Source organism: Metopolophium dirhodum, chromosome 1 (assembly GCF_019925205.1).
Source record: "Metopolophium dirhodum isolate CAU chromosome 1, ASM1992520v1, whole genome shotgun sequence".
Lineage (NCBI taxonomy): Eukaryota > Metazoa > Arthropoda > Insecta > Hemiptera > Aphididae > Metopolophium > Metopolophium dirhodum.
The window spans coordinates 104,500,731-104,514,154 of record NC_083560.1 but is presented as its reverse complement, the minus strand read 5'-3'; the positions used below and the strand labels follow the sequence as shown (position 1 = coordinate 104,514,154).

Sequence of the window (13,424 nt, the reverse complement as noted above, 5' to 3'; positions counted from 1 at the left end):
ATAGACACAGAAATGTGGCAAAGATAAAATTAAATTTGTTGTGGCAACAGTATAGAACACATTAGTTTGTCACCAATTCAGTTTAAGTTTTGACTTTCAGAGTTAAATTAGAAAATGTTTGTTAATATTCCTATTTGAGTTGAACAAACATCAATAATTAAACATAGAGTTCCAAATCACTCAAACAACCAGTTAAGAAGTGTGAGAATATATTATAAATTATTAGTGTTTTCAGTGCATAGAAGGTAAATACTTAATTTCCTATAGGTAGTAAGGGATGGATCCCATCCTCTCTGGCTGAATATCGTTTTACCATACATAGATTGTCCTATAGTTCATATTCCATATTTCCAAGAGCAAAATATGGGTAAGAGAATGTTCTCAAATGCATAGTCTTCAAATATTTATTATCAAATAAATTCATTATTTTAATTGACAATTAAAAGAATTAAAATAGTAATTATTAATAATAAATAGTTATAGAAAACAATATCTAATAATACTGACTCTTAGAACACTAAACAAAGTTTGTTCTATTTAAAATTATTTAAAATCATAAAATACTTTCAGCAATTTTTAATAACTAATTATTTAAGTGATTGGTATAACACTACTATGTTATAATATTTGTATAAAACGTTTATTCCAATCTAAAAAATCTACAATGATAATAATAATAAAAAAAACAATAATAAGAAATTATATGTTATGTTAAAAAAAATTATACATATATAATATATCGTCAAACATTCTATCACTAAGGTCAAAATTCATTACACATAAAAAAAAACATATAAAAAATTATATTGTAAAAGTTAGTAAAGTAAACGCAAGGTTAAACATAGATTCGAAGACAGAGTAGTGATAAATTAAATAATAAATAATTTAAGATTTATGGCCACATAATTTGATTGCACGTTATAAAAAGTCTTATTTTCTCCATAAGCTTTTGAAAAATCCACGTTTGGATTGACTGGTCACACATTCTTCACTTATATCTCCTAAAATAAAATTTTAAATATTAAATTAAACAATACAAATATAAAATATAATAACAGTTAAAATTGTATTTATAATAAATAATATTAACTTTATGTTTGTATAATCATATACTTTAAATATCATTTAAATTAATTAGTGTTTTGATTTTTATTATTATACATAGTAAATCCTGACTGAGGGTTCTGTCACTGGACAGTCTCCCTTCTCATAAATATATTATCATGTGAATATTCTAAATCATATTTATCCTATTTTACTATACATATTTTGCTACAGATTATAAATTTTCTATTTTAATAAAAAAAATCTTTATAAGTGATAATTGAAAGTTGTTGACAACAACTATTCAGTTTTAACTTAAATTATTATAAAAACTATAGACTGAGATAAAACTTGATAAATCATTTAATATAAATTGTTATAACGTAAAACTAAAATTAAAATCCATATTTTTTTGTTTATATTTGTTTAGAAACTTCTAAAATGTGTACATACTACATAATAAATATAAGTTACCGTGTGGTCCAATCACTGAAGAAGAGAATACAGTTTTAGATTTGTTACTTTTGTTAGTATTACCTGAAACAAAATAAAACATGATTGGGTATCTCAAATCTCAATCCACATAAGAATATAAGGAATATTATATAATATATACTATACAATGGTGTTTTTTATTATTATTTTTTTTTATTTGTTTATCCTGTATACAAAAATTCTACCAGAAGGAGTGCTCAATTTCAATATTAATAGTCTATTCAAAATGAGATTAGTACACGGCAGCGACCAGTTTTCGTTAGCGGTGCACAGGCCACTTGTTGTGTTCTCTAGGGACGCTTCAGTCCCCCGTGCTTTCAACGTGCTTGGTATTTATGTGTCCATGCGTCGTGTGTTCCTATACCAGGTATACAAAAAATAAATGAATAGTGCGGGTCTCGTATTTGCTGCCCACCTAAGAAATGTGTGTCCCGTATTGCGACCATAATATGTATCAATATAACATTATACATTTAATATTGTTTTTAATTTATGCATATGACTGACGTGTTCATAATTTTTTTTATTAAATAATTATAAAATATATTCTTTTGCGATCAATTTAAAAGTGTTGAGATTTGTATGAATAATATCATTAATTATAAATACTAGTGTTTATAATCAATGATAATAATATATTGTAAATTGTTTAACGAATGTTTTATGAAAAAATGTAAAAATTGTTTTTAATTTATGCACAGTTTTTTGTATGGCAACCACAACGGAGTGTCGTATATGAAACAATATGCGTCAACACAGCTTACTGTATATTTTAAATTATTTGAACTTATCGGCAGTCGATACTCAAATAATGTGATGCTTTCATCGGAGACTGCCCGTCAACCCACACCCATGCACACTATTTGGCACTACCCTTACCGATCTCATTTTCAACAGACTATAGTATCTTATCTTTTAGCAAATTGGACCAATATGATAATTTAGAGAGGTCATTTTTCGATTTTCTCAATAGTTATTTAATGCCACGGGAAAAACTACCGACAAATTACAAAAAACCTCTTGTATAAAATGTACGGGAATTGTCGTAACGTAAAATGATTACATATTTCTTGCTATTTCAAAAATTGCTTATGATTTCTTCTTTTTTTAATCAGCACATTTTTAGTACATTGTTTTATAAGTTTAGTGCATATAAATGCATATTTCTGAAGGCACATATTAATGCATATTTTGTCAGTTTATAGTGCATAGGTGTATGAACTTACATGCCCACGTTTTCTAAATTATTAGACAGACACAGAATTAAATAAATTATAATAGAAACCTAAACTTTTTATTTAATGTATATTTTAGTCAAAAATTGCAGTGAAAAAAAAAATGTAGAAGAGGCCACCTAATTAAATATTTAGGTATACCGTTTATTATATTATCTGTTTCCTAAAGGGTGTGCCGTGAAAACCTGAACTTTTTTATTTTAAAAACTAACTTTAATTTAACATTGTTGTGATATGATTGAACAATAATTTTTCATACAATAATATTGTTTGATATTGAAAAAATAATAATACTATACTCTGTCCAGTGAGAAAATACACAGATTATGCACATCTCCTCATCATCGATACCAGTTCAACTATAGTAGTGTCGCAGAGAAACATATTTTGTCAGGCTGCGGTTTAGTATTTTGCTGAACAAAGTATAGATTATACATAATATAAAAATTATGATGTCCGCGTATTTCACATATATGTTTCATGGTACTTATTTTTGACAAATAGACAATGTTTATATAAAGTGGGCCACAACTAATAAAAACTAATAATACTAAAGTGCCTCGATTGATAAAAGTTAGGGAACCATGGTTCACTGGTATGTATTATATTTCAAGATATTCAATTTTTTTTTATGAATCAAATTTATTTTTTGCTTAATTAATGTTTTTTTTTTTTTATAAAAGGTTATTAATGCATATGTTGTAGGCATATAGTCAAAGAATTTTATGTTTATGCAACTTCACTATCCGCCTAGACATTTAGTTAAATGACTAGGCATTTAACTAAATGTCTATTTCATGTCAGGCTAATAATAAAAAACATTTTGTATTATTTTAAAAATTTAAATATATTTTCTATCAGTTATTTATTGCTATTTTATACATAAAAAAGCTATGTATTATTTATTAATATGAAAAACACGTTGGTATATGAAATAATATGTTTAATTTAATGTTCATTATTACTATTGTTTTAAAAATGAAATCAGAAATATATACAGGTAATAACTAATTAGATGTATTAGACTTAGATGATAGTACGAGTATATTGTACCTATACCCTATCGTCAGTATAGTCTATACTACGAGTAGTGAGTCTTATTAAATAAAAATAAAATTTCCATTGGTTTATACCTTAGTTGTATGAGAACCTCATCTATATTGAGTACCTGGGACAAATTATAATCTTATCGATACTACAAAAATATGACGTTACGGAAAAAGATACAGAACATGCGATTGAATTGTACAATAATTTAGTTTAGTATGTGTATTAAGTTTACGTAATTCGTATGTAGTGTGATCGTGATTGCATGTAATATTGTGACTTATACCTATTGACGTTTTTTGTATATTTTAAATTTTGATTGTTTTTATTTGTATTTTAAAATATAATATAATGTCACACAGTGAATTGTTTTATGATTTCATTTTTAAAACAGTAGTAATAGTGGACACAAAATCAAAGTATTATTTCACATAATTATTATACTATTATTATTATTATTTTATTTTCTACATGTGTTACATATTAATAAATAATACATAGCTTTTTTATATATAAAATAGCAATAAATAACTGATAGAAAATATATTTTAATTTTTAAAATAATACAAAATGTTTTTTTTATTATTTGCCTGACATGAAATAGACATTTAGTTAAATGCCTAGTCATTTAACTAAATGTCTAGGCGGATAGTGACATTGCATAAACATTAAATTCTTTGACTATATGCCTAGACATTTAATAAAATGCCTGATTTGACTATATGCCTACGACACATACATTATGAATTTAAATTAATTTTGATAATTAACAACAAATTTATATTTCAATAATATTTCATCAACTAACCCTTTCTAATAAGTAGACTAGTGACACGTCGAAGCGCTTCTCTGGGAGACCTGTGGAAGAACTTTGGTGTAAGATTAGGGGGTAATGTAACAGGTTTATGGCCTTCTCGAGAATCCCATTGTGAGTGGCCAACGGGGCTTTTGCTAGCCAATTTGTCAAGCTGTTCTACTGACACAGGACGAAATTGTCGTTGCCGTGGGTACCATCCCCTACCAGGTCCATTTAGGTGCAACAACTCTGCACCAGCCATTGCTTGGCCTAAACCAATACTAGAACCATGACCAGCACCTCTCATGTTGATGCTCATACTATCTGTATTATACACAAAGAACAATAAGTTATCAATAAAAATATACTTAATACACATTTTTATTTCAAACTTACTTGACATCTGAGTCATTGTTTTAGTACCGGTGGCAGAATACTGACGGGGAAAATCACATCTTCCTAATAGTGGAGTATCTGGCAATGAGCTCGAAATATCTGATAATTTTTCAATAGTACTGGGATGAATACTGGTTTTAAGCATTAAAGGTTTTGGGTATCCATCAGAAACAGGTACTTCAGATGGATAAGTTCTTCTCTCAGACTGCACCTATAATTCCATAGAAACATCATTAATGATTAAACAAATACCGGTTATTAAGTTTAAAATAATAACAGTTTATTTGTTATTTTTCTTTTGGGAATTTATTTTTTTTAATGTTATATGCTTATTACTTATGAGACAATATATATGTATGTTTTTCATAGAATACTAGCATTAGGTACTTTTGAGTTTGAAAGAAATGTTATTTTATCTAATGCGTTTTCTACACTTTTTTTAAATTTTTGTACATAACATTTATGTATTATTATATACCTGTACAATGTACATAATAATTAATAATATTACAGTATTATTTGATGAATATAATTACATATTTTTTTTAGTATGTACCTACCTATGTAATATTAATAATAAGAAAAGGCAGTTTAAAGTGTAAAATCCTTTTTTAAAAAAACAATTATATAAATTAATACAATTTATTATGATAAGTTGATAGAATAAAAAAAAATAATTCATTTAACTAAAATTAACTCACGAGTAAATTCAATTATAAATAATTTGAGGAGGTATTAACCGAACGTAAGCTTTAATTACATTATATTAATGAATATTAAGAGTTTTACTCTCAGGATCAAGAGGTCAAATAATATGTGAACTTATGGTAGGCAAGTAACATAAAATAATATTTAATTAATCGTTGGAGACAAAAAAATGTGATTGTACAGTGTACATCAGTACATCACTAAATGAGTGTGGTATTTATACAAAATTTAAAAATGTATAAATTTAACTAAATAAATCAAAAGCTACTTACAGATCTGGTTCCAATTTTTTGATGTTGTTGAAAGTTATGAGAAAATTCAGCGTCTATTGATCGAGATTTGATTATCGAAGTACTTGGTTCATTTTTATGAACATCAAATATGAAAGGTACAGGAGCAGAGTTTTCTCTTTTTGTTTCAACGCTACTCAATATAGGTAGCTCTGAAACTATACACAATTCATTACAACAAATTAACAAAATAATAAACAATAAGGATTTTTAATTGTTACCAATTTCTTCAATAGGCGATGGGGGCAATGGTCCAAACAAAAATGAATCAAAATCTCCATCAATATTATTAAGGCTTATTTGTTCATTCACAAATTCTTCTAAAATATTAGCATTAGCATAATTTTCACAATCGTCATTTGAATCGATTTCAAGTCCTTTGTCATACAAACTAAAATTTGTATAACCAATGTCAACACAGTCCTCTCCATTAGATTTACCTTCAATTCCTTTATCCAACATTTTAATACTGGTATAACCAATTTTCAAATTGTCCTTTTCATTAACATTGACTTCATTTCCATTCTCAACTACATTCATATTTGTATAGTCAATATCAACACAATTTTCATTGGGTTTGATTTCACATGCCTTGTTAAAAGTTGTGATTTTGGTGTAACTAACATTAGTAAAACAGTCCTCATTATTAGTTATTGTATTATCTTTATTAAAAACATTAATATTGATATAACCAATACTGGCACAGTCCTCTCCATTGGCATTAACTTCGTTTGCCTTATTAAATGTGTTAACATCTGAATAATCAAAACTTACACAGTCCTCTTCTTCATTAGTTTTGATTTTGTATTCTGAGTTTATAACATTAATATTTGTGTAACCAATGTCGGTACAGTCACTTTCTGCATTAGTTTGAAGTTCTTTATTAAATACATTAATATTTGTGTAACCAATGCCTGACAATTCCTTTTCTACAGTAGTGTCATGTTCAAGTTTTTTATCAAAAACATTAATATTTGTATAACCAATACTGGTACAGTTTCCTTCTATGTTACTTTTAATTTCATCTTCATTGTTGGTATTCATTATGAGTTCTTTCTCAAAAACATTATTAACCTTAAGACAATCATTTTGGTAAATTTCCTGAGTCAAAACTTCATTATTCACATGACAATTAACAAAAATATCTTCTGTTTGGCAGCTTGTGTCGACATAGATTTTTTGATTTTGATGTTTAAATAATTCGGTTGATACTTGCACAGACATGTCATGTTTAGCAACAATATTTTTGCAAAGTTTATTCATAAATAATTCGTGTTTAGTTGCACACATAGTTAAGTATGAACACGAATGATGGCTTTTTGTACTATCATGACTTAGAAGATTTGGTAACGAAGAAACTCTGTAAAGCAGAGGTGGGTGTGGAGGTTGAAAGTCTGGTGGCATTTCATCTAGACCGTCCACAAGACCTTCTTTAAGTAAAGTTTTTATGTCTTCAAATGTTGAACTAAATCGATTTAGTTCACTATCTTCAGGTAAAGAATGATTTCTATTATTTACGTATTTATTTACATATACTGGCATATCCACACATTGTTTTGGAGAATATTGAACATGATTGTGGCTTGAAACAACATGACCTTGTTCTTGAAAGAATTGATCGTGTTCGATTGCTATTGGATGACCATTCAATGGCACATTTTCACTGACTAGAGGCAAGACAATTTTTAAGACATTACTTGGTTGACCATCTAAACACAATTCGTTAATACATTCGGACTGTAGATTATCCGTCTGAAGAACTGTCACACAACCATTGTGAGAAGAAGTAAGTGGGTCTAGAGTACAAGTTTCATTTTCAGATTCTAAAGGTGATATGCATGACACCGTTTCAAGATCAACACATTCCATTACCTGTGCCAAAGGCCAACTTTTACGATCCTTTTGAAAATCTACTGACTTGGAATATGAAATATTTTCATTATTTTCATTATACGTCTTATTTTTTACCCTAGGCTAAAAAAAATAACATTTAACTTATTAATGTCTATAATTTTTTTTAAATATTAAGTTTCTTTAAATAAATTAATAAAACACAAGTTACCAAAGTAGATGATACAGCAATTGTATTGGGCAACATAGTAGAGTGAGATATTCCTTATTTCTGAGCTACCTATTAGCAATTTGATACCCTAAAATACAAAACAACATAATATAACTAAATAATAATTTAATAATAAAAACAATCAATAGAAATAATAAAAAGAAAGGATAATTAAGTCCATCAATATATTATATTATAATTGGTAGACTACCTAATGAATTTCAAACATAAAACAACAATAAAAGGAACCATAATTTTAATAACGAAGGAAACCAATTAAATATTTATAAACAATTATTAAAATTAAGTTTGGAGCTAAATGGTTTTATTCAGTTTTATTAGTTGCTATTAAAACTATTACATATTATATTATGTAAATCTAATTATTGAATATCTTATGAACGACATTTTGTTTGATAAACTGATTAAATTTAATGCATTTTATAATCATATATTATGTTTTTCTATTTTACAATATTTAATAAGTATTTTGCATTTTATTCTTAAAACCATATAAATATAATATTATATAATATATTACCTATATTTGTTAAAGATAATTAATTATATCTCTACTAAAATAATAAATATAAGGAATGTTTCTACATGGCACCTAACTTAATATACGTATTTAGATTTGTAATAAAACATTTATATGATATTGACTGAAATCATTTAATGACTATTTAAGTAGCCATAAATGTTAATAATGGCTGCATGCCCACATGCCTTCAATCTAGCACATAGTGTGCTAAATAACTGAATTTGTATTTATTCTAGATACATTGTTATATTTTTAGGTTTGACTCACAGTAATGTTAATAGGTTACAATTGCCCTATTTTAGTTTACAATTATGGTAAAGAATACCAGCTTAAAGTTTTAGTAGGTTATTTCATTTATAATTCATGTTTAAAAAACCAATAGGTATACCTAACTATTATTTATTATGTAAACCTAAAATTAAAATTTGTTTTCTGAAAATAATCATAGTTACCTCTAATAGTAATACAAAAATGATATTGGTTCTTTATCAGTTTATTATGGATGTAAAATAAATTAAAATATATGGACTTTTTATAAACACCCTTAATTACAGACTTCATTATATACAATTATATAGTAGAAGATATATAGTCCTATGTATAATATCCAAGGTTAAATGGCATATTCTTATTTAAGAATCTAAATGGGGAATATTATCAAATTAGTAGGTAATAGTAGCATATCTAGGTAAAGATAATAAAGGCTACAGCTCACGAGAGGAAAGTTTCCTAAAAATATTTTAGAAATACTTTAAAATGAAAACAAACCATCATTAACTGATAAAAATATTACATTTTTAGATAAACACAATACATTTAAAAATATTTGTATATCACAAACATAATCATTTTATAGCTAATGGAAAAAAAGAAACTACCTATGTATAAAATAAATACCTACACTAAGACTGAATGTACTAAGTATAGGCACATATTTTAAAAAAGGTATTACTTGTATAAAAGAATATAACAGTAATAATGAATAAGATTTAGTATAAACATACTACGGAAAAAACTATGTAAGTAACTGAAGATTACAATTTAAATTTAAAAAAAGTTGTCAAGTATGCTCAACTAGGTACAGCTAGGGTACAGTAGGTGTCGAGTATATTATGTGTGTTCCGTGAATTTAAGTAGGTCACTGTAATGAAAATGTTCAATTTAAATTCAACGATAACTCAATTCATATTTTTTTTTGTGATTTGTGATTATTTTGAAAAGTACTAGGGATATATATTTTTTTTTTTATTATCTTTTCTCTAGGTAAAATACAAATTTGTTTTGTTGCCTACAAGACTGTAATATGTAGAAGTGTTATGGAAGTTTCACTGTGCTTAAATTATGATAAACTAGGTTTATATATATAACAAATTGTTCAGAACGATGCTCGCAGCACTTGCTCGGTTAATTAAAATCGAAAACATCCCTCTATTTGTTATGTAAAACCACCTTAGGTAGATCTGGGAGTTAAGACAAAATTCAATTATCAAAAGCACATATAGATATACCCGGCAAATATTACTATAAATTGTCTGTAGTCCGCGTTACCCATTGTACAACGATATTTCAATACTTCAATTTGCCATAACTTTAGAAATTTTACAGATCGATAAATTCTGATGGCACTTTAATTTTTTTCATAAAAAATCAACAAAGGAATAAATAACAAAAATTGTATAAATCGCATGGAAGCTAAACTAGATTTATGCCTAATTTTTACAAAATATAATTATTTTAATTTTTGAAAGATGAAACTTAAAATAATTTTTGCAGTGGGTAGGTACCTCTACTATCTACTTATTTAAAATTATACCTAATAAAGCATTAATCAAAATTGGTAAATAAATATTTTAAAAATTGTATTTGCATAGTAGGTACCTTGTAGCATATGCATAATTATTAATATTGAAAATTTATATTTTTTTAAGTATATACATGTATCAGTAGGTAATGTATACTGTATATGTACAAGTATTTATAATAGATACCATGAAAAAAAAAACAAGTTATTGAATGGTTAGGTATGATTTCTATGGCTGTGAGGTGTTTTCTAAACTACTACCAAAATTAGGACATGTAAAAGTAATATACAATCAAATATGGAGACAACTTGTAGTTTCTAGCTATACAAGTTTGCTTGTATAATATAGTTATACTTATAACTATTAATTAAATTCACTTACATAAGACAGAGGTAATCTATTGAGGAAAAAAATTGAAGTCCAGAGATGAGATTCAAGTCACACTGTTCCACTAGTTGTTTCCATTCTATGAAAAGACAATATCAACATTTAATATAGGCTTAATTGAAAAGTTTGTCTAGATCAGGTATGTCATACAAGCGGCCCTAGGGTCGTTTTTTTATGTCCTGTGGATGACAATATTGATGAACAATTAATTGAAAGAAAAAAATTATACAATTTTCCTTTCGTATTACAACTATGTTAGTAGTGTGAAGTATACATTATTTTACTTTTCTACTGTCTTATATATGCTGATTAACTGTAATTGAATAAGTATTGTATAGTAAGTATTGTATGTAATGAATAAAATAAAAAAAAATTGTATAAATAATTTTTTGTTTTGATAAATTTGTGTGTGATGCCGCATAGTAGACTATTAAATATATTTATTCCAGTAAATACTTTGAGTTTGACATGCCTGGTCTAGATTGTAGAGTACCTATCTAATGTATATTAGTGCATTTGGATGACGTACGTGGACGAATCGAGAAACGGTCAGCGAGACCATAAGAAATACTATGATTGTCAGGGAACTCGACCAGACGAGTCAGATGTCCCAGGGTCTGAACCAGGGTCATGCGCATTTATATAAGGACATAGTGAAAAGAAAAAGCAACATACAACAACTCACCGGACACGGCGGCGCTCCGGCTCCTGTCTCGAACGCGTAGGTTGGCGAGTGGCACCGGCCAACACAGTGGGCCCACGGAACGCCGTCGAAGTCGCGAATATCGTTCTAGTCGCGTTCCGTCGTCGGCGTCATCGTCACCTTCGTCGTCGTAGTCGTCGTCATTCCTCCGACCGCACAGACGGAAAACGCAGACGGCCGGCCCCCCCGCAAACGTAGTTCACTCGTTCCAGCGAGTCGTCAAGCGAAATGTTTTCGGTGGGGTAGGAGAAAAAAACTAAACGGATTTTTTAAAAAAAAAAACAAAAAAAAATGAACAAAACAAACAATAAGGGAAACGAAACGAAAATATAAAGAGTTGACACTGGCCGAAAATAATCAATAACTCCGCTTCTGTTTTGTTATTGTGTATGTGCGTACGTGTGCGGTGGTGTGCGTGTGATAATGTCAGTCCTTGACATTGATAACGCGGTGTTTACCATTTACAGCCGCCGCGGATGACGCCGAACGCCTCCGCCGACGGAGATTGTGGGTCGGTCGTGCGAGTGTGGTGTTCGGTATTTTATGCGGTGATGTCGCGGGGGTGAAGGGAGGAGTAAACGTTTTTACGCTTTTATAATACTACGGCGGCGCACGCACTGTCGAATGTACTTTAATAGCATACCATCGTCCATCATTATAGTCACTACTAACATGGCTCCAACAGAACGGACATTCACTGATATAATATATATATATAATAATATGTATTTGGTATATATCTGTGTGGGCATTACACATTAGTGCATAGATAATAAAGAAAACCTCTCCCGAGAGGTTTATTGTGTTTTTATAATACTAATTGTCTCTACTTCTTTGAAAAAAAATACCGATAACCTATGTAACGTCAACGTAGGAGTGCCTTATCCGTTTTTTTTTTAATATCTACGATTACCCATCATACTACCTACTTACTACCTAGGTATTATAATAATATTATAATAAGTACATTGATATTTAATACGCATTACTACACTATATAGGGTCAGCCGGCCAGGGCTCGAAATTGTATGCGCTAAAAAAAAATAGAAAATTTGCAAACCTACGTAAGTATGCACTAAACAAAAGCCCAAATATGTAGTAGCCAGTAGGTATAATAATATGCAAATATGCAATAGTTAATTTAAAAAATATGTACTCATATTATATTATATAGGAATAAACTTAGAAAAAATAAATTAAATTTTTAATAATCTTATTAAACATTTTTTTTATTTTATAACTAGGTACCTAATACTACCTACCAACACATTTCCTCTGTATATTTTTAAATTTTTTCAGATTCTGAGAGGAGCGATGAATGTATTGATTTTACAATAATGTGTATTTTTATTTTTTTTAAAATATTTTCTTTATTTTTTATTTTTGTGTATGTTATTACGGTTTGGGGCAGTAAAACTACTTCGAATTTCTTCAACAGTATCTTGTTTGATGGGAAAGCGAATCTTATTTGTACATTCAAGAGGACAAAATTTAAAATTCCTAATAGTTTTCAAAAGCACCAGAAAAACCAACATAAAAATGAAGGAAAAACAGGAATTTTCCGAAATGTTGGTTTTTAGCGTAACTTTAAAACGTTATTTCAATTTTTATTAGACTAGGACAACTTTTCACTGCTTTTCCAACTCAACATTTTTTTCACTCAGATTCTCATAGCATAGTGCCATGGTGGTTAGAGGAGAGGGGGGTAAATGAGCTGACTTAAGGTTGATGTAAATGCCCTAGTTGCCCCCCCCCTCCAAATGACACCACTGAAGTAATTTATATATAACCTATTTACGCCGAACTTTGTTTTAAAATTTCAATCCTTAGATATAAAAATTGAAAATTTTATATTTTTTTAACTACAAAATAATAATAAATAAAATATATTAAGGCATAACAAAAGGCAGACTTT

The 13,424-nt window shown here is 28.2% G+C and overlaps 1 protein-coding gene across 3 annotated transcripts; it reads right to left on the bottom strand.

Moving 5' to 3' along the window:
• Positions 1 to 390: 390 nt before the first annotated feature.
• LOC132934714 (uncharacterized) lies at positions 391 to 12,109 on the bottom strand. Of its 3 annotated transcripts, none has more exons than XM_061001051.1 (9): positions 11,482 to 12,108; positions 10,801 to 10,885; positions 8,074 to 8,161; positions 6,233 to 7,985; positions 5,994 to 6,169; positions 5,014 to 5,224; positions 4,630 to 4,941; positions 1,519 to 1,581; positions 391 to 1,001 (listed from the first exon to the last, which is right to left on the bottom strand). In XM_061001051.1, the coding sequence occupies exons 3-9, from the start codon at positions 8,107 to 8,109 to the stop codon at positions 931 to 933; spliced, it is 2,622 nt and encodes an 873-aa protein (XP_060857034.1). In that variant the 5' UTR covers positions 8,110 to 8,161; positions 10,801 to 10,885; positions 11,482 to 12,108; the 3' UTR covers positions 391 to 930. The 3 variants fall into 3 exon arrangements, with proteins under 3 accessions (XP_060857034.1, XP_060857033.1, XP_060857035.1); XM_061001050.1 differs by having other exon boundaries at positions 11,492 to 12,108; XM_061001052.1 differs by lacking the exon at positions 10,801 to 10,885 and having other exon boundaries at positions 11,492 to 12,109.
• Positions 12,110 to 13,424: the final 1,315 nt, after the last annotated feature.